Raw genomic sequence first — 26,472 nt, 5'->3', positions numbered from 1 at the left:
AAAATGATTTTTCCAAGTTAAGGAGTTGGTTGCTAGCAACACTTGAAACACATTGTGTCCTGAGAAGACATGAGAGTTGAACAAAATGACATGTTTTCTATTAACAATTACAATTTATTTTCATTTACAAAATAATAGGAGCCAAACATGCCATATAATAAACAACGTACTAACCTCGACCGTTCGGTCATGCCGGGAAATATCAAACTTCTGTAAAAACGTTATAAGGCCTCAATCTGATATCTCCCAGCATGACATCACTCTTGGTTAGTAAGAAGCTATTACAAGTGTTGTTTTTTCTTGCGTTTACTCTTTTCACCCTCTGCAATTACTCATACAAGATTGATCTTTGTAAAACTGGAACAGAAAAAACAAAGAGAAACATACCACATAAAACAATGTGGCACGTGGATAGCACGACACCGAGAGCTATTGTTAGCATAGTTTAGCTGCTCTGTTCTAGCTGTGAATTATTGTGACATTTATAAAATGAATTAATAAATTCAACATACTATCGAAATTGTCTAAATGGCATTCATAAAACAGATCTCTCTCTCTCTCTCTCTCTCTTTCTATTTATATATATATATATATCTCTCTCTCTCTCTCAAACATGACGTCAGTAAACAGCTGGACTAGGCTTTAAAATCACGGATTTCGGGAATTTGTGTTTGTTTATGTTTTTTAGGAAACATCGGACCAGTTGAGACGTAATATTTTCAGTTGTGGTTAATTTATCACCAAACAACGTCAGGGGACAAACACCGTCATGACTCATGACCTGTTGGTCTGATGCTGCGGGTCAGAGGAGAAGGAGGTGCACCCGTTTGGTGGCGCGAGGAGCACTGCGCGGAGGAAGAAGTGGAGGAGGAGGAGGGAGGGGCGCGGCTGGGGCTCGTGAACGCCGCGGAGCATGTCGGGGCGAAATTCTCACAAGAACTCCAATAAATGCCCCGACAGATATCCAAACACATTTGGGCGGACTTGATGACAGAGACTATTTTTATTCTTAAATACTTATTAATGAAGAAAAAAAGTGGGCTCCAGCAAAAAGGGCACTTTTCTCATCCAGGGCAAAAGGGCTGGTGCTTGAGCACCACTAGGGGTCTACCTGTGCACGTGCCTGTTCGTGCACTATGGATTACATATACAGGACTGTCTCAGAAAATTAGAATATTGTGATGAAGTTCTTTATTTTCTGTAATGCAATTCAAAAAACAAAAATGTCATGCATTCTGGATTCATTACAAATCAACTGAAATATTGCAAGCCTTTTATTCTTTTAATATGGCTGATTATGGCTTACAGCTTAAGAAAACTCAAATATCCTATCTCTAAATATTAGAATATCATGAAAAAGTATACTAGTAGGGTATTAAACAAATCACTTGAATTGTCTAATTAACTCGAAACACCTGCAAGGGTTTCCTGAGCCTTGACAAACACTCAGCTGTTATAAATCTTTTTTTTTACTTGGTCTGAGGAAATATTAAAATTTCATGAGATAGGATTTTAGAGTTTTCTTAAGCTGTAAGCCATAATCAGCAATATGAAAAAAAATAAAAGGCTTGCAATATTTCAGTTGATTTGTAATGAATCCAGAATGCATGACATTTTTGTTTTTTTAATTGCATTACAGAAAATAAAGAACTTTATCACAATATTCTAATTTTCTGAGACAGTCCTGTATGTGTGTGTAGAGCTTGTAGTGCCATATTGCCCCACTAGAGAGCTTGTAGTACCATATTACCCCACTAGAGAGCGTGTAGTACCATATTACCCCACTAGAGAGCTTGTAGTACCATATTACCCCACTAGAGAGCTTGTAGTACCATATTGCCCCACTAGAGAGCTTGTAGTACCATATTACCCCACTAGAGAGCTTGTAGTACCATATTGCCCCACTAGAGAGCTTGTAGTACCATATTGCCCAACTAGAGAGCTTGTAGTACCATATTACCCCACTAGAGAGCTTGTAGTACCATATTACCCCACTAGAGAGCTTGTAGTACCATATTACCCCACTAGAGAGCTTGTAGTGCCATATTACCCCACTAGAGAGCTTGTAGTACCATATTACCCCACTAGAGAGCTTGTAGTGCCATATTACCCCACTAGAGAGCTTGTAGTGCCATATTACCCCACTAGAGAGCTTCTAGTGCCATGTTGCCCCACTAGAGAGCGTGGAGTACCATATTACCCCACTAGAGAGCTTGTATTACCATATTACCCCACTAGAGAGCGTGTAGTACCATATTACCCCACTAGAGAGCTTATAGTGCCATATTACCCCACTAGAGAGCTTGTAGTACCATATTACCCCACTAGAGATCTTGTATTACCATATTGGGGTCGTTTTAGGATACACTGAGCACCTCTCTCCGAAGCTGAAGTTGAACTATTGATTCATGATTATTTATTGTTTGGTTCTCAAGTGAAGTACCTCAAACTAGAGACGAAGCCCAGTACTTTGTCTCGATGTACTTCTACCACGATGAAGAAGGTGAGGTACCTTGATGGGCCGGAACAGGTTGGGCTTCTTCCAGCGGTGGTACAGCAGGCCGGCGATGGTGACGCCGTACGACAGGTAGTTGATGAAGGACACGTAGTTGATCAGGTTGTGCGTCTCTCCGATGCAAAGTATCACAATCGTGGCGGCGCACTGGAGACACAGAGGAGGACGTTACACGAGGCGCCCTCAGACCTGAGAGGTTCAAAGACGCTGGAGACGCAGGACATCTCCACATCATCGTCATCGCGTCAAGGTCGCTGTCGTCGCTGTCTTCATCATCGCTGTCTTCATCATCGCTGCCATCATCATCGCTGCCATCATCATCGCTGCCATCATCGTCATCTTCTTGGTCATCTTCGTCGTCACTGTCCTCCTCCTCCTCCTCCTCCTCCTCCTCCTCCTCCTCCTCCTCTCCACGTTGCTCTGCCGGTAGGACCCTCAGCGGGAGGCCCACGGTGCTGATGTAAGGGAACATCCTCTCGGAGAAGGTGTGTGTGAAGGTGTGTATGTGTGTGTCGGTCTCCGGGTCGGAGAACGTCAGCGCTCCTCCGTTCCAGTCCAGGTCCATTCGGATCCTCCGGAGCTTCTCCCGGACCACGAGATCGGTCTCCGGCTCCGACGGGGAGAAGGTGTTGTATCGACCGTAAAAGAATTCTATTTTCCACAAGCCGGAGGGGATGCGGCCCTTCCTCCGGGCGGACGCCGCCAACACGCCCACCGACCACACGGCGCCGTCTCCCACCCGGACCTCCCAGCTGTGGGTCCCGGAGCCGAAGCCCTCGGAGCCCAGGACAGAGAAGTAGTAGTAGCCGTGGATCCTCTCGGGGTTGTCAGGGAGCTGCTGCAGGTGTCCTGGTCTCACGACGGTCAGGTCCTCAGACAGGAGGAGTCTGGAACCGGCCGTGTTCGGGTCCAGAATCACAGGACTGTAGGAGACCAGGTGCTTCATCTTGCTCCAGATGTTGAAGGTCAGGTTGCCCAGGTGTTTGGCCTGGTCTATCAGAGCTCCTGAGAGCAGCTGTGGGTCCTCCAGCAGGGGGCGCCGCTGGACTCGTTCCGCTGCAGCCTTGTAGGCGTTGAGGAACGAGACGTCTTCGGCTCTCAGCTCGTCCTCTGTGGCTCTGACCGCGTCCGAGAGAGCTGCGATCTCTCTGCTCAGAGCCTCCGTCTTCTCCTTCATCATCTGGCTCTTCTGCTCCTCTTCCTCCCACAGTGCTGCCATCCTGGCCTCCTCTTCCTCCTCTAGAAACCGGTGGAGCTTCTTAAACTGCTCCTGAATCTGCCTCTCTGTGCGTCGGGCCTGGACCTTCATGTGTTCTGCCATTTGATCGGACTTCCCTTGAACTCCTCTCAACACCTGTAGCTTCTCCTTTAAGGGCTGCAGAGCTTCCCGAAGCTCCTTCTTGAGTCGTGGAGCAGCTTCAGCGGTGGGATGGAGGTCTTCATTTAAAAACCTCTGGCACACTGGACCCTCCTGGAGGTCCTGCTGGGTCCACCAGCTCTGCAGACAGACTCTACAGGACGGGACGACGGGCTCTTCAAAGACCTCACAGCAGAGATCCTCCTCCAGTCTGGAGGCCATTGAGTCGCTGGGTGAAGCTGTACACTCGGACGGTCCCTGAAGTGACTTGATTGTGAGTGGGTTGGTGGTTTCATCAGCCGGTCCCAGAACTCTCAGTAGTCCCTCCTGGAGAAGTCCTTTCGAAGAGTAAGTGTTGCTTGTGGTGAATCCTATTATATAGCTGTCAGTGTGTGTGGGTGTGTGTGTCTCTGTGTGGGTGTGTGTGTGTGTGTGTGGGGGGGGGGGTGGGGGTGTCATCTCAGGAGAACCAGTTCTTCAGCTCTCAAGTCATGTGGGTTCATCGCTGTTGAGTTTCCTTCCAACCTGAGTCCTAAATAAGTTGATCTCATTTCATAATTGATAATAATAATTGATCATAATTTACCTCTACGACTATTATTGATGAACGGAGACGAACCAAAAGCATCTGAGACGTGTTCAGGGTCTCTGTGGTGGAGGCAAAACACAAGCATCTGAGACGTGTTCAGGGTCACTGTGATGGAGGTCTACAACCATAGAAGAAGAGCGGGGGTCAGAGACATCACATCGGGTTCAGAGCGGTGAGGGAGTCAGCAGGCCGTGGTTATAAAAGGTGTTTGGAGAACACGTGTCGAAGCAACCACACCCAAGATATAAAGAGTTATCATGATTGTCCTTCAGGGAAGAAGATGTGAAAACACAGAGCGCAAAATAAACACAGTGCATTGTGGGATGCGGCATCGATGTGCCGCAGTACGTACACAGACCAGCAGGGCGGGGATGGGCGTGCACCTCTTGTAGTGGATCATGGCCAGCAGGCTGGGCAGGTGGCCCTCTCGCGCTCCGGAGAAACACAACCTGAGGGCAGAAGGAGCTCAGCGGCCACGTTGAGGGCGGCGGCGTGACGGAGTGGGCGGAGCCACCGGTCTCACCTGGAGGAGGTGAACAGGTAGCCGTTGATCCCCCCGAAGGTGGACAGAGCCACGGAGATGGGCATGATGACGGAGAACATGCCCAGCAGCTTCTCTCCGAAGGTCTGGAACGCAGAACCACAGACGGTCACCGACGGAACCGACGGACGATTATGGAAAGTTTGAAGCTTCATTCGAAATATTGTTATAGTATTGTTATACTACTTATAGAGCAGCCATTGTTATACTACTTGTAGAGCAGCCATTGTTATGCTACTTGTAGAGCAGCAATTGTTATGCTACTTGTAGAGCAGCCATTGTTATACTACTTGTAGAGCAGCAATTGTTATGCTACTTGTAGAGCAGCCATTGTTATACTACTTGTAGAGCAGCCATTGTTATACTACTCGGAGAGCAGCCATTGTTATACTACTTGTAGAGCAGCCAATGTTATCCTAATCGTTGCCACGTTACTCCCTAAACCTCGTTACTCATTAAACCACGTTACTCTCTGAACCACGTTACTTACTAAACCACGTTACTCATTAAACCACGTTACTCCCTAAACCACGTTACTCTCTCAACCACGTTACTCCCTAAACCACGTTACTCATTAAACCACGTTACTCCCGAAACCACGTTACTCATTAAACCACGTTACTCCCTAAACCACGTTACTCATTAAACCACGTTACTCCCTAAACCACGTTACTCACTAAACCACGTTACTCATTAAACCACGTTACTCCCGAAACCACGTTACTCATTAAACCACGTTACTCATTAAACCACGTTACTCTCTAAACCACGTTCCTCACTAAACCACGTTACTCATTAAACCACGTTACTCCCGAAACCACGTTACTCATTAAACCACGTTACTCTCTAAACCACGTTCCTCACTAAACCACGTTACTCATTAAACCACGTTACTCTCTAAACCACGTTCCTCACTAAACCACGTTACTCACTAAACCACGTTACTCTCTAAACCACGTTACTCATTAAACCACATTACTCCCTAAACCACGTTACTCACTAAACCACGTAACTCCCTAAACCTCGTTACTCCCTAAACCACATTACTCTTTAAACCACGTTCCTCACTAAACCACGTTACTCATTAAACCACGTTACTCCCTAAACCACGTTACTCACTAAACCACGTTACTCCCTAAACCTCGTTACTCCCTAAACCACGTTACTCACTCAACCACGTTACTCACCACGTTACTCACTAAACCACGTTACTCACCACGTTACTCACTAAACCACGTTACTCATTAAACCACGTTACTCCCTAAACTACGTTACTCCCTAAACCACGTTACTCATTAAACCACGTTACTCCCTAAACCACGTTACTCACCAAACCACATTACTCCCTAAACCACGTTACTCCCTAAACCACGTTACTCATTAAACCACGTTACTCCCTAAATCACGTTACTCACTAAACCACGTTACTCACTAAACCACGTTACTCACTAAACCACGTTACTCACTAAACCACATTACTCATTAAACCACGTTTCTCCCTAAACCACGTTTCTCCCTAAACCACGTTACTCCCTAAACCACGTTACTCATTAAACAACGTTACTCCCTAAATCACGTTACTCACTAAACCACGTTACTCCCGAAACCACGTTACCAGTGTTGCCAGGTCCGCCGTTTTCGCGCGGAATTGGGCTACTTTTGAAATGTTGCCGCGTGTTGAATTTTTTGTCCGCTGGTTTGGGTAGACCTATTTTGCATGCAAATTAAATGAATATCTTTAAATAAAAAGCCATATTTTAAATGAAATAATTAATTTATACCCAAATCCTACCGTAAACTGCTTTTAATGCTGGCATAATAAACATTTGGTGTTACTTTGTAGATATTACAATACATTTGGCAATGATAGCAATGCTGTTGGACTTTAAAAGCAGTGTATATGGTTTGGCACGTGCATATTTTGAGTTCTGATATTGGGCTGGTTTTGATTGGCCATTGGGCTGGTTTTGTCACACTGACCTGGCAACCCTGCACGTTACTCTCTAAACCACGTTACTCCCTAAACCACGTTACTCCCTAAACCACGTTACTCACTAAACCACGTTACTCACTAATCCACGTTACTCACTAAACCACGTTACTCTCTAAACCACGTTACTCCCTACAGCCTCGTTACTCACGACAGCCACGGCGTTGGAGGACAGCAGCTCCTCGGGCGACATGGAGGAGAAGTAGGCGATGTTGGTGAGTGTGTACACAAAGGTCACCAATGGGATGGAGATGTAGATGGCGCGAGGTAGATTCCTGACCGTGGTCACACGCCATGCACAGACCACACAGTCAAAACCAACAGACATCAAACATGCAGCAAAGTTGGTTTACACAGAAGCAAATGTGGGTGGAATATACATTCATATTTATATTATATTTTTATATATATTTTATTTTTATTATATTTATACATATATTATATATATTAATATAATATATATTTATAGAATATATATATATTTTATACATACAAATCTATATTTATAGATATAAATATATTAATATATATATATTAATATATATATATATATATATATATATAAAATAACCAACACTAACCTCTCCAATAGCTAGGCTCATTGTGTTTTTTAATTTTTTTATTAGTTTTAACCCTCCAGAAATAAATCTATACAGGAAAAACATCCATCAAAATGTTCTGATCATGAAAAGTTCAGAGTAAACTGGGTGAGAAAATACCAAAAAGCTGGTTATGAGACGAGGAGGAGAGAAAACTGAAAACCATAATAACACACATGAGTCACATGGAGTTTAGATGTTATGGCCAGAGACAGATATGGAAGCCATAATTCATGGACCACATGTTTGTTTTAGAACAGGCCCAGAAACAACTTGTACATTTCTAAAACGACTTGTCATGTTGCACTTTGTCATTAAACCAACACAGTTGATGAGCGTGTTTACTCTGAGCAGAGTCGTATGGTTCACATGAGTCTCAACAATTACAAATGCCAACGCAAAGACTCACAAATGCTCATGGAATAATTCACAAATATATTAAATTTACAAATGACAAGATTTTTTTGATTGACAAGATTAAACCGAAGTTTCACTGACTTAATAAACAACTTCCTTGTTGTCATGACTAGTCATTTGATTGGATGAAAATGAGGGCGACATCTGATTGGCTACAGAGAGGTCTATGTTGAAAAGAACGCATTTGTGAATCGAGCCACAGCAACAGGGGATTTTCAAAAACTCAAACAAACATGTAGCGATCCACAAACAAATGTGTAGCGATCCACAAACAAACATGTAGCGATCCACAAACAAATGTGTAGTGATCCACAAACAAATGTGTAGCGATCCACAAACAAATGTGTAGTGATCCACAAACAAATGTGTAGCGATCCACAAACAAATGTGTAACGATCAACAAACAAACCAATCTTCATGTATTTATATGCATTGGAATGTATTTGTGAGTCTCTCTGTGCACATTTGTAATTATTGGGCCTGATCTGACCCTATAGCCAGGCTAGCCAGTCCCCTCTGTTTCCAGTCTTTATGCTAAGCTAAGATAACCAGCTGCAGATATGAGATCTTCTCTGCGAGAAAAGTCAAACTATTCAAAGTATTTCCTTTAAGACTTTTTTTTAGATAGAAGACCCCAAACCAACCAGCTGAAGCTGGACGATGTTGAGTAAATATTCACCGTCTGGGATCAATCACTTCCTCCGTGACGTAGTTGAGGAAGTTCCAGCCGCTGAAGGCGAAGGACGCCTGCAGGAAGGCCAGCGCGATCTGACCCACGGACGGCGTGCGCTCCATGGCGAAGGCCACCTGCGGCGTCAGCGCCTCGTAGTTCCCTGAGACACAAATCAGACGTGTGAGTCGTTGTCTCTGGTCTCCAGGCGGAGAGGCGGAGCTTCGGGTGGTTACCGTTGCATATATTGACCAGGCCGACCACGATGATGAGGCCCAGGGCCATCAGCTTCGCCACCGTGAAGACGTCCTGGATCCTGGTGGCCATGCGGACGCTGGAGCAGTTCACCCAGGTGAGCAGCACTGAGCCGGGAACACAGGCGGCCATTAATACAGCAACGAGAGGACCTGTGATGTCACACGGCTTGAGGACCAATCGGTAGGGTTGGAGCCGTCGTGTAGTTTTGTTGCTTTTTTTCTATCTTTGAGGGAAACAGCGGGTGAATTGGGATATGCAGTTCCTACATTTGAACACCGGGTGGCCCTGGTCGTACATTGAAATAGACAAAGCACATTGGACGGTGCATTTGTTTGTGGCAGAACACGCGTCCTAACATGTTCCCCGTTCGCCCCCTAGTGGCTGCTTAAAGACTTACAGCTCTGAGTTCTGACCACGCACAGCATGTAACAAGTGGGCGTCGTCATTGGTGCCATCTCTCATTGGTTTGTGGACCGGTGTTTTGAAGCCTCGAGTTCGGCCATTTTGTTTTTTTGTGCAACCAGTGAACAGGAAGTGACCATATGTGGACGTTTTACACCGGTCTGAGTTTGTTGACAGACTAAATGAGTTATGGTAACCCATCCATCCATCCATTCTCATCTGCTTATTCCGGGGTCGGGTCGCGGGGGCAGCAGACCCAGCAGGTTGACCCAGACTTCCCTCTCGCCCGCAACACTTTCCAGCTCATTCTGGGGGATCCAGAGGCGTTCCCAGGCCAGCTGGGAGATGTAGTCTCTCCAGCGTGTCCTGGATCTTCCCCGGGGGTTATGGAAACAACTTTGACAAATAAATAAGTTAATTTGCGTTTTCTACCAAGGTTTTCATTGAATTTGTTTTAAATTCCCATGTAAAGTGTATTCTAGCCCTCACATTATCTACCGGTACGGCTCAATCTCCATGAACACCGGAGACTACATTTCCCATCATGCAACTCTGCAGCATCTTTTCATTAAACGTAAACATCCTCAAAACTCAACTCCAGTTACGAGTCTGGTGTTAAGATAGCCCTGATGACCTCACCACACTATGACATCACCACAACATCACCACACTATGACCTCACCACACTATGACCTCACCACACTATGACATCACCACAACATCACCACACTATGACCTCACCACACTATGACCTCACCACACTATGACATCACCACAACATCACCACACTATGACCTCACCACACTATGACATCACCACAACATCACCACACTATGACCTCACCACAACATCACCACACTATGACCTCACCACACTATGACCTCACCACAACATCACCACACTATGACCTCACCACACTATGACCTCACCACACTATGACATCACCACACTATGACCTCACCACACTATGACCTCACCACACTATGACATCACCACAACATCACCACACTATGACCTCACCACACTATGACCTCACCACACAATGACATCACCACACTATGACCTCACCACACTATGACATCACCACACTATGACATCACAACAACATCACCACACTATGACATCATCATCAGACTTTCCCCCGTTGTTACCGGCCGTGGTGAGAAAGGAGAGTGACTTTGAGACAAGCTCCTTTAAATGCCTCGCCGGCCTTGGAGCCGGTGCCGGTGCCAGCGGTGGGCGGCACCGGCACCGGTTGCCATGGGAGGCAGGAATGTGGGAAACGGGGCGAGCGAGGGAGGGCGAGGGAGGGCACGATTGTTTCACCTCGTCCATCATTGTCACCGGCTTTGCCCCGCTCGCTCTCATGGCGGCCTCACAAAGACCAGCTGTCGGCACCACAGAACGGACCACTTCCGTTGGGGGGAGCAAACAAAACCTGGCAACCCCCCCTTCACCCCCCCCCCCCCCCTTCCGAGAAGGGGGGGGCAGAGCTCACGTTTCGGCACCCAGCTCCAAAAAAAACACAAACAAGTGAATGATGGCGTCCGAGGAGAGGAACCACACGCTGACGAAGAGGATTAACGGCGTTCAGCAGGTGCTCCTCAACGCAAAGCCGACCAATCAGGAGACAGCTGCACACGCTGCATGACCCCCCTGTCCCGATGCATCTCTTTTATTACACAATCAATTGTTGATGTTTGAGGAGTGAAGGAGCTGCTCTCACATCCCAGAAACAACCAGAGGAGTCGCCCCCTGGTGGTCAGGAGAGAGAATGCAGCTTTAACACATGAAGCATAGACTTCTATACAACCAGAGGAGTCGCCCCCTGGTGGTCAGGAGAGAGAACGGAACTTTAGCACATGAAGCATAGACTTCTATACAACCAGAGGAGTCGCCCCCTGGTGGTCAGGAGAGAGAATTCAGCTTTAACACATGAAGCATAGACTTCTATACAACCAGAGGAGTCGCCCCCTGGTGGTCAGGAGAGAGAATGCAGCTTTAACACATGAAGCATAGACTTCTATACAACCAGAGGAGTCGCCCCCTGGTGGTCAGGAGAGAGAATGCAGCTTTAACACATGGAGCTTTGGCTTCACTCTGCATAACCAGAGGAGTCGCCTCCTGGTCCAATCGCAGCGCAGCATCTCTAACTCTGCAGGTCTTTCAGGTTTCCCGTCTCCTCGTCTCGCTCCCACTACTACAGCCATAAAAACAGAAGCTTTTTAAAAAGCTTTCAGCGGCTTTTACATCGGAGACATTTCCCTCTGAGTCACAGAGGACCGGACGTGGAGTTTATCGATGAGCCGGATCACGAGACGCATTAGAGGAAAGACCTCCTTCATGAATGATGCACCAACTCTCCTGCAGAGGACCAGAGTGGAGGAGGAGCTGGTGTGTGCGATGACGTATTCAGACCTTTTCAGGTCAAAATGTAATAGATTTTAGTTTCAAATAGATAAATAGGGACGTAGAAAGATTCAGGAGATAAAAGTGGTCCAAATGTTTTCTCGAGGAACCATGCTTCACGTTGCAGATTTCTTTTATTGAATTTTCCCGTAAATTTGTTACCTAATCTCAGAGAATATCCAAATTTTTCCCAAAAAATGTGACGACGTTCTTGGCGAACATTGTTAAAAATGTTGTTCTCGTAACTTTACCGTTCAATCTCAGAGAAAACCTCTTTCAGTTTTATAATTTTCCAACGAGAAGAAGAAGAGAGCTGCATTTATAAGAGGACTTTAATCTGGGTGTCAGACCTCCAGACGGTCCCTGAACACACCGGACCAGACGCTGTTGGGTTGAAACAGGAAATTATCAAATTGAAATAAATTTGGTAAAAATATCACACGAGCGACTTTGGAGCCTGTTTGGTGGAAACATCAGTCACAGTAAAAATTAGGGCTGTCAGCGTTAACGCGTTAATCTATGCGATTAATTTGGCCGCGTTAACGCACTAAAATATTTTAACGCAATTAACGCGTTTTTTTAATTTTAAACTTTTTTTTTTTTTTAAACCGCGGCAGTACGGTTTGACACTGTTTCCGTTTTTAAAACAATCATTTCTCCGCGAAAATAAGGATCATAAATCAGTTTAACTCGTGGATGAATCAGTCGGGTTTCCTCCTGCTCCTCCTTCCTCCCGTCTCCCCCTCTGAGACACAGAGGAACGGAGGGCGACGCGTCGGGGGACGCGGCGCGGAAAGAACTCGTCACACGAAACCTTCACCGTGATTGGTCAATCCGTTTGTCTGTCAACATTTCGGGGGAAATAAAACCAATGAACACTCAGTAAATCACAAAGGACCTCCCACCTCACAGGTTAGGCTCATTTAGCAGCCTGTCAGTCAGAGAACCAGAGAACACGGCGCGAGGACAATGAGGCTCATTTCAGAGCTGAGATTGTTCTGGAATGTTTGATGTATAACACGTGGGGGTGTGTCACATGCAAAAGACTTTAAAGGGTGAATTTAATTTATTTTGTAAAATGTATAAAATGCCCCCAGCCTCCAGAGGGTTAACGTGACATATGTGAATGTCAGTCAGTTACCAAGGCCACTGGTTCTGCTGTTCAGTGTTAAAGATGACAGGACCAATGGGGTCTCAATATATATTTTTTTTTTTACTAATCTGATGTTTCACTGAAGACACAATTGATCATCCACGATATTAAATACCTCGCTGGCACTGTATATGTAGGAGCCTCTTTGAAAACACAGCTCTGTGTGAAGTTTGGTCTTTAAAAAGAAGGGAAACACTTTTAACCCTTGTGTTGCCTTTGGGTCATTTTGACCCGATTAAATATTTAACCCTCCCCCCGCCTTTGGGTCATTTTGACCCGATTCAATGTTTCACCCTCCTGTTACCTTTATATTTACTAACATATTTTACCCTTTGGGTTCAATTTGACGCCAGCAATTAAAACCTCAAGAAAATTATTAGAATTAATATTGTTTTCCAAGTTTAAGTGTGAGGCACTTTATGTTTGTTTGTTGACTACCAAAAGAACACCGACATTAAACATTGAATGGGGTCAAATTAACCCGAAGGCGGCAGGAGGGTGTAATATTGATTCGGGTCAAAATGACCCGAAGGCAACACAAGGGTTAAACGGTGAATTTTGTTGTTGTTGTAAAATGTATAAAATGAGCCCAGCCTCCAGAGGGTTAACGTGACATATGTGAATGTCAGTCAGTTACCAAGGCCACTGGTTCTGCTGTTCAGTGTTAAAGATGACAGGACCAATGGGGTCTCAATATACTTCTTTTCTTTTTACGAATCTGATGTTTCACTGAAGAAACAATTTATCATCCACGATATTAAATACCTCGCTGGCACTGTATATGCAGGAGCCTCTTTGAAAACACAGCTCTGTGTGAAGTTTTGTCTTTAAAAAGAATGAACTTTTAACTTTGAACTTTTAATTGCGATTAATCGCAATTAATCGCGATTAATCGCGATTAATTAATCGCAATTTCAAAATGTGCGATTAATTAGTTAATTTTTTTTAATCGATTGACAGCCCTAGTAAAAATATATATTTATTTCAGAAGTTTCATGTTTCGGATTTATTTTAAGAAAAAGGAAAATACAGTTAGATAAATTCATGTATAAGATCTTCTAAATGTATTCAGTATCATTTTAATATTAAGCTGATTAAGCTCATTGAGGAAATGTATTTAATATATAATGGTGGTGTTGGTTCTGATGCCCCCTGTGGACTAAAGTGGTAGTGTTGGTTCTGGTGCCCCCTGTGGACTAAAGTGGTAGTGTTGGTTTTGGCGCCCCCTGTGGACTAAAGTGGTAGTGTTGGTTCTGGTGCCCCCTGTGGACTAAAGTGGTAGTGTTGGTTCTGGTGCCCCCTGTGGACTAAAGTGGTAGTGTTGGGTCTGCTGCCCCTGTGGACTAAAGTGGTAGTGTTGGTTCTGCTGCCCCCTGTGGACTAAAGTGGTAGTGTTGGTTCTGGTGCCCCCTGTGGTCTAAAGTGGTAGTGTTGGTTCTGCTGCCCCCTGTGGACTAAAGTGGTAGTGTTGGTTCTGGTGCCCCCTGTGGTCTAAAGTGGTAGTGTTGGTTCTAACGCCCCCTGTGGATTAAAGTGGTAGTGTTGGTTCTGCTGCCCCCTGTGGACTAAAGTGGTCGTGTTGGTTCTGGTGCCCCCTGTGGACTAAAGTGGTCGTGTTGGTTCTGGTGCCCCCTGTGGACTAAAGTGGTCGTGTTGGTTCTGGTGCCCCCTGTGGACTAAAGTTGTAGTGTCCCTTTAGAAAACCTCTCATTTCACTGCAACAGGGTCTGACATTATGTATTATAATTTCAGAGAAGTGTATTCATCCAGAGTAGATAAACTATTAGTAACAACTAATTAATATTATCAATAATACTAATAATGTCAAAAAAAAGGTTACAGTTAAAATATCATGAAAGACCCCAGACTTGTGAACGACAGTGTCTGCAGACGATGCTCCACGCGTTTGGTTATTGATAACAGAACCAGGCGGTGAGGACGGTAAGCTCACGCAGGCAGGTGGCGGACAGCATGCGCGTGGCCAGGTAGGGGGGCACGCAGTCGGGGAACACGGGCTGCAGGATGTAGCTGGAGAACGTGAGCGCGATGACGGCCAGCGTGGTCGGGTACATGATGAGCACGGCGCTCCACAGCAGCAGGAAGCTGAGGGGGGATTACAAATCATTCACATGAATGCACCTTCACCTGTTATCTGAGGTCACAGTGACCTATGACCCCACATTGTATTCAGTTTCATCCTTTTGGAAATATCATGTTCCAAGAAAGAGATAACACACATATATATATATGCATATATACATAGTATACACATAATACATACATAATATATATATCTGTATATATTATATATACATTATGTATATATATGTATATAATACATAATATATACATAATACATACATAATAATAATATATATGTATCTATAAATAGATACATATATATGTATATATATACATATATATCTATATATCATATACATGTTATATACATATATATAATGTATACATATATATGTATGTATAAATATATACACATATATCTATATATAATATATATAGATATATGTCTATATGTTAGATACATATATATAATATATACATATATATGTTAGATACATATATATAATATATACATATATACATATATATATATATGTTAGATACATATATATAATATATATATATATATATATATGTATATATGTTAGATACATAAATATAATATATACATATATATATATATATTATATGCAATATAATGCCTCCATTTTAATGTTAATTTGTGAATTTGATTAAAAAAAATACTTCTGAGACATTTGTGAGAAAATTGTCATAATTATCATCCTGGAGTTACGACGTCCTTTTACCACCAAATCCTGATCCTGGAGTCCGGAAGGACCCCAGAGGACCCAGACCCTCTGGGGACCATCCGGACTCCAGAGGGTCTGGGTCTCCTGAAGAGGACCCAGACCGACCCACAGAGCGAGAGCTAACGTCCACTGGTCTGACGCCCGCCAGAGGCTCCGCCCCTCTCCACTCACCCCATCAGACCGCCGAATATCTCGGTGACGTAGGAGTAGTCTCCCCCGGACTTGGGGATGGTGACGCCCAGTTCTGCGTAGCAGAGGGAGCCCAAGGCTGCGATGCAGCCCCCCAGGACCCAGACCACCAGGGCCAGGCCCACCGAGCCCGAGTGCTCCAGGACCCCCTTCGGAGAGATGAAGATCCCCGAGCCGATGATGTTCCCTGGGGAGGAGGAGGAGGAGGAAGGTCCAATGAAAACACAACTCCACTGGTCACGTGACTCAGATTCAAATCTGACCTCAAGTCCCAAAATCTGAAGACTTTAGATTTAACGAATGAAAAAAAAAGATTGTGACTTGAACCAATGTTTTACAAGTACAGTATAAATATATATATATATATAATACTTACCCTCACAACCCGCCTCATGTGATACCTTATGGAACGTTACTGCTCATTTTTCGGCAGTCTTTTAAAAATAAAGTTCCGTCTCCACAGGAAACGACTCAGTTGGTGATGTGAGTTACATTTAAAGTGTTTTAAGCCCCTCACCAGCTACGTGACACGTAAATCCACTTGGACACGAAACTATACTAATCTTAAAATGTGGCGAGCTAATTTTAGGATTTATTTTATTCTTCCACCTTCTACCAAATGTCCTCCATGACACGATGTTTGATGAACTACGAACGTTAGCTAACTGAACGCAACCGTAAAGCTGCATTCTCTCTCCTGACCAGCAGGGGGCGACTCCTCTGGTTGTATAGAAGTATATGCTTCCTCTGTGAAAGCTGCATTCTCTCTCCTGGCCACCAGGGGGTGACTCCTCTGGTTGTATAGAATTCTATGCTTCATGTGTTAGAGCTGCATTCTCTCTCCTGACCACCAGGGGGCGACTCCTCTGGTTGTATAGAAGTCTATGCTCCATGTGTTAAAGCTGCATTCTCTCTCCTGGCCACCAGGGGGCGACTCCTCTGGTTGTATAGAAGTCTATGCTTCATGTGTTAAAGCTGCATTCTCTCTCCTGACCACCAGGGGGCGACTCTTCTGGTTGTATAGAAGTCTATGCATCCTCTGTTAAAGTTGCATTATCTCTCCTGACCACCAGGGGGCGACCCATCTGGTTGTATAGAAGTCAAAATAAAGACTTCTCCTCCACTCTGCATATTCTTGAACATCATGAATAAATAAAGAACACACATGAATCCACATGAAGGGCTTTCTCACTCCAACACACCGGTGGCCCTCAGGGAGACCTGGACCCTCGGGGAGACCTGGACCCTCGGGGAGACCTGGACCCTCAAGGAGACCTGGACCCTCGGGGAGACCTGGACCCTCGGGGAGACCTGGACCCTCAGGGAGACCTGGACCCTCGGGGAGACCTGGACCCTCAAGGAGACCTGGACCCTCGGGGAGACCTGGACCCTCAAGGAGACCTGGACCCTCACTGTTGCCCCTCCGGGTTTATAACGCGGGCATTAAAACACAAAGCGCTCCATAGTGAGTTGGAGGAGGAGGTGGAGGAGGAGGTGCAGGACATCACTCAGCGGCCTCAGTATGATGCGTGGAGGACCGGCCGACGCATTCAGGCAGCGGCGCTACCAGTCGCGCGGCAGGAAGCAGCCAAGTGGCCCAGACGTTGCATAACCCCACATAAATTACCCAGTCGGGGGGGAAGTGACCCGCTCACCTTCTGCATCCTGTGACGCCCACAGAGCGAGGCGGGGGTCTAGAACGAGACCCTGACAAGTGGCCCAGTGTCTGTCGCTGGAGGAGGGGGAGGGGCTTACCACTTGTGAAAGTAGTAAGATACTTACATTATTACAAACGGTGTCAATGGCGCCCCCTGTGGACTAAAGTGGTAGTGTTGGTTCTGGTGCCCCCTGTGGACTAAAGTGGTAGTGTTGGTTCTGGTGCCCCCTGTGGACTAACGTGGTAGTGTTGGTTCTGGTGCCCCCAGTGGTCTAAAGTGGTAGTGTTGGTTCTGGTGCCCCCTGTGGACTAAAGTGGTAGTGTTGGTTCTGGTGCCCCCAGTGGTCTAAAGTGGTAGTGTTGGTTCTAGCGCCCCCTGTGGACTAAAGTGGTAGTGTTGGTTCTGGTGCCCCCTGTGGACTAAAGTGGTAGTGTTGGTTCTGGAGCCCCTTGTGGACTAAAGTGGTAGTGTTGGTTCTAGCGCCCCCTGTGGACTAAAGTGGTAGTGTTGGTTCTGGTGCCCCCTGTGGACTAAAGTGGTAGTGTTGGTTCTGGTGCCCCCAGTGGTCTAAAGTGGTAGTGTTGGTTCTAGCGCCCCCTGTGGACTAAAGTGGTAGTGTTGGTTCTGGTGCCCCCTGTGGACTAAAGTGGTAGTGTTGGTTCTGGCGCCCCCTGTGGACTAACGTGGTAGTGTTGGTTCTGGCGCCCCCTGTGGACTAAAGTGGTAGTGTTGGTTCTGGAGCCCCCTGTGGACTAAAGTGGTAGTGTTGGTTCTGGCGCCCCCTGTGGACTAAAGTGGTAGTGTTGGTTCTGGTGCCCCCTGTGAACTAAAGTGGTAGTGTTGGTTCTGGTGCCCCCTGTGGACTAACGTGGTAGTGTTGGTTCTGGTGCCCCCTGTGGACTAAAGTGGTAGTGTTGGTTCTGGTGCCCCCTGTGGACTAACGTGGTAGTGTTGGTTCTGCTGCCCCCTGTGGACTAAAGTGGTAGTGTTGGTTCTGGTGCCCCCTGTGAACTAAAGTGGTAGTGTTGGTTCTGCTGCCCCCTGTGGACTAAAGTGGTAGTGTTGGTTCTGGCGCCCCCTGTGGACTAAAGTGGTAGTGTTGGTTCTGGTGCCCCCTGTGGACTAAAGTGGTAGTGTTGGTTCTGGTGCCCCCTGTGGACTAAAGTGGTAGTGTTGGTTCTGGTGCCCCCTGTGGACTAAAGTGGTAGTGTTGGTTCTGGAGCCCCTTGTGGACTAAAGTGGTAGTGTTGGTTCTGGCGCCCCCTGTGGACTAAAGTGGTAGTGTTGGTTCTGGTGCCCGCCTGTGGACTAAAGTGGTAGTGTTGGTTCTGGTGCCCCCTGTGGACTAAAGTGGTAGTGTTGGTTCTGGTGCCCCCTGTGGACTAAAGTGGTAGTGTTGGTTCTGGAGCCCCCTGTGGACTAAAGTGGTAGTGTTGGTTCTGGCGCCCCCTGTGGACTAAAGTGGTAGTGTTGGTTCTGGCTCCCCTGTGGACTAAAGTGGTAGTGTTGGTTCTGGTGCCCCCTGTGGACTAAAGTGGTAGTGTTGGTTCTGGCGCCCCCTGTGGACTAAAGTGGTAGTGTTGGTTCTGGTGCCCGCCTGTGGACTAAAGTGGTAGTGTTGGTTCTGGCGCCCCCTGTGGACTAAAGTGGTAGTGTTGGTTCTGGTGCCCCCTGTGGACTAAAGTGGTAGTGTTGGTTCTGGTGCCCCCTGTGGACTAACGTGGTAGTGTTGGTTCTGCTGCCCCCTGTGGACTAAAGTGGTAGTGTTGGTTCTGGTGCCCCCTGTGAACTAAAGTGGTAGTGTTGGTCCTGGCGCCCCCTGTGGACTAAAGTGGTAGTGTTGGTTCTGGTGCCCCCTGTGGACTAAAGTGGTAGTGTTGGTTCTGGTGCCCCCTGTGGACTAACGTGGTAGTGTTGGTTCTGCTGCCCCCCTGTGGACTAAAGTGGTAGTGTTGGTTCTGGTGCCCCCTGTGAACTAAAGTGGTAGTGTTGGTTCTGCTGCCCCCTGTGGACTAAAGTGGTAGTGTTGGTTCTGGTGCCCCCTGTGGACTAAAGTGGTAGTGTCCCTTTAGAAACCCTTTAATTTGACTGCAACAGGGTCTGACAGTCTGCCCTCTCAGTCCTGGTTCTGGTTCTCCGATGCCCTCCTTCCCTCCAGCGGGTCCAGTGGGTCTTCTGCCCCTCGGAGATGAGCTTTGCTCCCTCCTGAGTTATGACTGCAGGTCCAAGATCTCTGCTGGATCTGGACCTGGGTCTGACCACGGTGGAATGGTCTCTCCTGAAGTCCGAGCTGAAGGAGGTTTCACCCGGTGGCTCCGATGAGGAGCATCAAGAAGAACTCTCTAGAACCAGACCCTCTTCTCTCTGGTGGTTTGTTTACTGATGGAGGTCTCTAGAGGACCAGGACTACACTGAGGTCTCTATAGGACCAGGACTACACTGAGGTCTATAGAGGACCAGGACTACACTGAGGTCTATAGAGGACCAGGACTACACTGAGGTCTCTAGAGGACCAGGACTACACTGAGGTCTATAGAGGACCAGGACTACACTGAGGTCTCTAGAGGACCAGGACTACACTGAGGTCTATAGAGGACCAGGACTACACTGAGGTCTATAGAGGACCAGGACTACACTGAGGTCTCTAGAGGACCAGGACTAGACTGAGCTCTATAGAGGACCAGGACTACACTGAGGTCTCTAGAGGACCAGGACTACACTGAGGTCTATAGAGGACCAGGACTACACTGAGGTCTATAGAGGACCAGGACTACACTGAGGTCTATAGAGGACTAGGACTACACTGAGGTCTATAGAGGACCAGGACTACACTGAGGTCTCTAGAGGACCAGGACTACACTGAGGTCTATAGAGGACCAGGACTACACTGAGGTCTCTAGAGGACCAGGACTACACTGAGGTCTATAGAGGACCAGGACTACACTGAGGTCTCTAGAGGACCAGGACTACACTGAGGTCTATAGAGGACCAGGACTACACTGAGGTCTATAGAGGACCAGGACTACACTGAGGTCTCTAGAGGACCAGGACTACACTGAGGTCTCTAGAGGACCAGGACTACACTGATGTCTACAGAGGACCAGGACTACACTGAGGTCTCTAGAGGACCAGGACTACACTGAGGTCTCTAGAGGACCAGGACTACACTGAGGTCTATAGAGGACCAGGACTACACTGAGGTCTATAGAGGACCAGGACTACACTGAGGTCTATAGAGGACCAGGACTACACTGAGGTCTACAGAGGACCAGGACTACACTGAGGTCTATAGAGGACCAGGACCACACTGAGGTCTATAGAGGACCAGGACTACACTGAGGTCTATAGAGGACCAGGACTACACGGAGGTCTATAGAGGACCAGGACTACACTGAGGTCTATAGAGGACCAGGACTACACTGAGGTCTCTAGAGGACCAGGACTACACTGAGGTCTATAGAGGACCAGGACTACACTGAGGTCTCTAGAGGACCAGGACTACACTGAGGTCTATAGAGGACCAGGACTACACTGAGGTCTATAGAGGACCAGGACTACACTGAGGTCTCTAGAGGACCATGACTACACTGAGGTCTCTAGAGGACCAGGACTACACTGAGGTCTACAGAGGACCAGGACTACACTGAGGTCTCTAGAGGACCATGACTACACTGAGGTCTATAGAGGACCAGGACTACACTGAGGTCTACAGAGGACCAGGACTACACTGAGGTCTCTAGAGGACCAGGACTACACTGAGGTCTCTAGAGGACCAGGACTACACTGAGGTCTATAGAGGACCAGGACTACACTGAGGTCTATAGAGGACCAGGACTACACTGAGGTCTATAGAGGACCAGGACTACACTGAGGTCTACAGAGGACCAGGACTACACTGAGGTCTCTAGAGGACCAGGACTACACTGAGGTCTATAGAGGACCAGGACTACACTGAGGTCTACAGAGGACCAGGACTACACTGAGGTCTCTAGAGGACCAGGACTACACTGAGGTCTATAGAGGACCAGGACCACACTGAGGTCTATAGAGGACCAGGACTACACTGAGGTCTATAGAGGACCAGGACTACACTGAGGTCTATAGAGGACCAGGACTACACTGAGGTCTATAGAGGACCAGGACTACACTGAGGTCTATAGAGGACCAGGACTACACTGAGGTCTCTAGAGGACCAGGACTACACTGAGGTCTCTAGAGGACCAGGACTACACTGAGGTCTATAGAGGACCAGGACTACACTGAGGTCTCTAGAGGACCAGGACTACACTGAGGTCTATAGAGGACCAGGACTACACTGAGGTCTATAGAGGACCAGGACTACACCGAGACTGGTTCAGGACCCGGTAAAGGTTCCTCATGGTAACTTTAAAACGTTTAAAGTCCTATTTAAAGAGAAGTGACTCTTGTGGAACCGGATCCTCCAGAACCAGGACCAGGACCAGTTAGAGCAGAGAGATGCAGCCCTTTAGGGGGGTGTGTGTGTGTGTGTATGTGTGTGTGTATATTTGTACTTGTGTGTGTGAGTGTGTGTGAGTTTGCATGTGTGTTTGTGCGTGTATGCGTGTGTACGTGTACATTTTATGTCTGTGTACGTGTGTGTCTGTGTGCACGTGTGTGTGTAATTCCCCCCCCCACACACACTCACACACACTTGTTATGCAGCAGCTCTGTTGAGTGTGTATGTGTGTGTGTGTGTGTACATTTGTACTTGTGAGTGTATGTGCGTGTATGCGTGTGTACGTGTACATTTGTGTAAGTCTGTGTACGTGTGTGCACGTGTGCATGTGCATGTATGTGTGTGTAATTCCCCCCACACACCCTCACACACACTTGTTATGCAGCAGCTCTGTTGAGTGTGTGTGTGTGTGTGTGTGTGTGCGTGTGTAATATTTCCTGCCTCACCTATGATGATGGTGCACGCGCTCAGCAGCCCGATCTCCTTCTTCAGCATCACCCTGTCGGGGATCCCCTCCTCTTCCTCCTTCTTCACCTCCTTCTCCTCCTCCTGTTTCTTCTTGCTGCCGTCCGTCACGGGGCCGCGCGGCCGGCGGCTAATGCCGCCGCTGCCGTTCTGTCCCTCCATGTCCGCCTGCCCGGGTCCGGTCCGGTCCGTCCAGTCCCAGTCCCAGTCCCAGTGCCGTGCCCCCTCCTCGCTCCGCTTTCATGCGGACTGAATGGGCTGCGCTTGCGCAACAACCTGCCGCTGTCCAGCGTAGAATGTTAAATACCCTGGAGTCGCCGCGGTGCGTTCAGGGACATCGGGAGGAACCGCACCGCTGCTCTTAACTTTTAGTAATATACAAAGACATTTCTTTGTAATCCTTCAAATGAAGGATACCTGTGACGAATGAACCACACCTATGACGTCATTGGTGTTTGTATTTGTAATGAAGGCTGAATTAAATAAATCATACTAACATTCATATTATTGTTGAGTTGACTTTATGTGTTGAGTGGAATCAAAGTTACACACAGTGCAGAATAGTGTCTTTATTTAGAAATTATTTATTATTTATTAGAAAACCAACCAATCCAATAAAAACAAAGAAATTCATAAAAAACAAAAGTTAATCATAATTTAAGATACAACTTTATTGATCCTTCTGTGGATTTCTGCAGCATCTCCATATTCACCAGCTGCGACACATCAATGATTATCATACAATAGAATATGTATTATTCTGCATGATGAGTACTTTCACTGGCTCCTCGTGAAAGAGGAGGAGCCAGTGAAAGAGGAGGAGCTGCAGAGTCACTTCTCCTGAAACCAGTGTTGCCAGGTCTGCGGTTTTCCCGCGGAATTGGGCTACTTTTGAAGTGTTGCCGCGGGTTGAATTTTTCGTCCGCTGGTTCGGGTAGACCTATTTTGCATGCAAATTACATGAATATCTTTAAATAAAAATCCATATTTTAAATTAAATAATTTATTTATACCCAAATCCTACCAAACTGACTCCAGATCAGCACCTACACGCCGACCCCCCCCCCCCCCCCCGTCGACAACGCTCGCGGTGGGTCACTTCCCTATCTCAGAGGGGCATCATGAAGGAGTTATGCTTAGGGCACCAACATGGTTAGCAGCGGTACTGGACATGGACTTTAAAAGAAGTGTATATAGTTTGGCACGGGCATATTTTGAGTTCTGATATTGGGCTAATTTGGATTGGCCATTGGGCTGGTTTTGTCACACAGACCTGGCAACCCTGCCTGAAACGAAAGTGAAGTTAGTCTGAGAGACAGCAGCGCTGCAGTCAGACACGTCTCTGTTTCTGTCTGAGAAACATTCACCTGGACCCACAACAACAACAACAACAACACCAACACACTCAAAGAAATGACTCATTGGATGAACTCAATTAAATTGTTGGCAGGTTTTCCATCCAATAATTATATGCAACTCCAACTCAAATTTAGCACATCAGTGCAATACAATGTAATTAAGTTAGTCCAACTCATTTGTATCAAATACATCTCAAATAAAATAACGATATTCATTAAATTAAATTCATTTGCGTTTGTCCAACTCAAAATATAAACTAACTAACAAAATATGCAAACTCCACACAGAAGGAAAGCCCCGACTGGGAATTGAACCCACGGCCCTCTGGCTTTGAGGCGACAGTGCTAGCCACTACACCACCGTACAGTCCTGAAAGTGTCTTCACCTTGTAAACAACTGATTTTCAGCTGGCGCATGCGCAAAGGGTAGTCCTCAATGAAACACATTTATTTTTAGTTGATATGCATACCATCTAACCTAAATAAATCTAATAAATGAAAGAATTCATACATTTTGTTTTCCACCCATTAAATATAAATATCTATTTTTGTAATTGATTTATTTAAATGTATCAAACAATATTTAAATGTGTCACCTCTAAGAAGGGCTTGAATCGTTTTTGTGAGTGTAACCTAAATAAATCTAATAAATGAAAGTATTCATACATTTTGTGTTACACCCATTCAATATAAATATCTTCGTTTTGTAATTGATTTATTTAAATGTGTCAAACAATATTTAAATGTGTCACCTCTAAGAAGGGCTTGAATCGTTTTTTTGAGTGCAGCAGCAGCAGCAGCAGCAGAAGAGTCTCTGACCAACGCCGGTGAGTCCACTGTGCTACTAAATGAACTTAAATGTAGTTCCAGTCAGAAAGTAGCAGCAGCTGAACTAACAGGTGGAGCTTGAATGTACCTGATGACGTATTTGACCCGTAAAGGCAGACGTGTGATTTATAAACACGTTTATTATGTTCATGACATTTGGTGAATGTCCGTGAACTCCTTCGCCCTGTCAGCTGACTGAGGATCAGTTCCTGTGCTCCATCTGTCTGGATGTGTTCACTGATCCAGTCAGTACACCATGTGGACACAACTTCTGTAAAGCCTGCATCACTCAACACTGGAACGTCAATGTCCCCGATCAGTGTCCCAACTGTAAGAAGCTTTTCCCCACCAGACCTGCAGGTCAACACCTTCATCTCTGAGATGGCTGCTCAGTTCAGACAGGCAGCTCAACAGGAAGCCAGCAGCAGCAGCTCAGAGCAACAAGCTGCCAAACCAGGAGAAGTTCCCTGTGACGTCTGCACTGGAACCAAACGGAAGGCCCTGGAGTCCTGCCTGGTGTGTCTGGAGTCCTACTGTGAGACTCACCTGGAGGGTCACCTGACAAGACCAGGTCTGAAGAGACATCAGCTGATGGACCCCGTGGAGAACCTGGAAGGCTGGATGTGTCTGAAGCATAAAGATAAACCTATGGAGCTGTTCTGTAAGACCGACCTGACGTGTGTCTGCATGCTCTGCAGTGTGTTGGATCACAAGATGCATGATGTTGTTCCTCTGGAAGAAGGATATGAAGAAAAGAAGGCCGAGATGAAGAAGACTGAGGCTGAAACCAAGGAGATGATCCAGAAGAGACGCCTGAAGATCCAGGAGCTCAAACACTCGGTGCAGCTCAGTGAGGAACAAGCAGCCAGAGAGATAGCAGGTGGTGTTCAGGTCTTGACCGCTCTGAAGGAGTCTGTTGAGAGAAGCCAGGCCGAGCTCATCCTCAGGATCAAAGAGAAGCACAGAAACACAGAGAAACAGGCTGAAGGCTTCATCCAAGAGCTGGAACAGGAACTCTGTGAGCTGGAGAAGAGAAGCACTGAGGTGCAGCAGCTCTCACGCTCTGAAGACCACCTCCACCTCCTCCAGAGCCTCAGGACCCTGAAGGCTGCTCCACCCACCAAGAACTGGACCAGAGTCAGAGTCCGTCCCCCTTCCTATGAGGGGACAGTGACGAGAGCTGTGAAGCAGCTGGAGGAGACGCTCAGCAATCAGATGAAGAAGCTGTTTTGATCCTGATTCAGCAAACCCCTCATCCTGATGATGGAAAACAAGTTAAACTTGGTGATGTAAAGAAGAATCTTCCAAACAACCCAGAGAGATTTGATACTTGTGCTGCTGTCTTAGCAAAGCAGAGTTTCTCTTCAGGAAGATCTTACTACGAGGTTCAGGTTGAAGGAAAGACTAAGTGGGATTTAGGAGTGTTGAGAGAGTCCATCAACAGGAAGGGAGTCATCACACCGTCTCCTCAGAAAGGTTTCTGGATGATATGGTTGAGGAATGAGAATGTGTACTCAGCTCTGGATGACCCTCCAGTCCGTCTCTCTCTGAGGTTTATGTTGGTGGATTATGAGGAGGGTCTGGTCTCCTTCTATGACGTAGATGCTGCAGCTCTTATCTACTCCTTTACTGGCTGCTGCTTCACTGAGAAACTCTTCCCATACTTTCTTAATGAAGGAGGTCTAAACTCTCTGGTCATCACAGTAGAACTACCACTCCTCAGAGATCCACCTTCCTCTAATACAATAATGTCTGTTAATTGGTGA

At 46.5% G+C, this 26,472-nt stretch overlaps 1 protein-coding gene and 1 pseudogene across 1 annotated transcript in view; one reads left to right on the top strand and one right to left on the bottom strand.

The window, feature by feature from the left end:
- Positions 1–22,682, bottom strand: part of slc7a10b (solute carrier family 7 member 10b) — a 25,225-nt gene extending 2,543 nt beyond the window's left edge. The window contains exons 1-9 of the mRNA XM_056416711.1: positions 22,502–22,682; positions 15,903–16,107; positions 14,852–15,003; positions 8,915–9,040; positions 8,688–8,841; positions 7,144–7,267; positions 4,985–5,088; positions 4,814–4,910; positions 2,513–2,662 (exon numbers count right to left, since the gene is read on the bottom strand). Of these exons, the coding sequence (XP_056272686.1) occupies positions 2,513–2,662; positions 4,814–4,910; positions 4,985–5,088; positions 7,144–7,267; positions 8,688–8,841; positions 8,915–9,040; positions 14,852–15,003; positions 15,903–16,107; positions 22,502–22,682 (1,293 nt within the window). The remainder of the gene's footprint in view (positions 1–2,512; positions 2,663–4,813; positions 4,911–4,984; positions 5,089–7,143; positions 7,268–8,687; positions 8,842–8,914; positions 9,041–14,851; positions 15,004–15,902; positions 16,108–22,501) is intronic.
- Positions 22,681–26,472, top strand: LOC130194929 (nuclear factor 7, ovary-like; annotated as a pseudogene).

Source organism: Pseudoliparis swirei, chromosome 6 (genome assembly GCF_029220125.1).
Source record: "Pseudoliparis swirei isolate HS2019 ecotype Mariana Trench chromosome 6, NWPU_hadal_v1, whole genome shotgun sequence".
NCBI lineage: Eukaryota > Metazoa > Chordata > Actinopteri > Perciformes > Liparidae > Pseudoliparis > Pseudoliparis swirei.
Note: the sequence above shows the minus strand (reverse complement) of the source record. Positions and strands in the feature narration are given on the sequence as shown.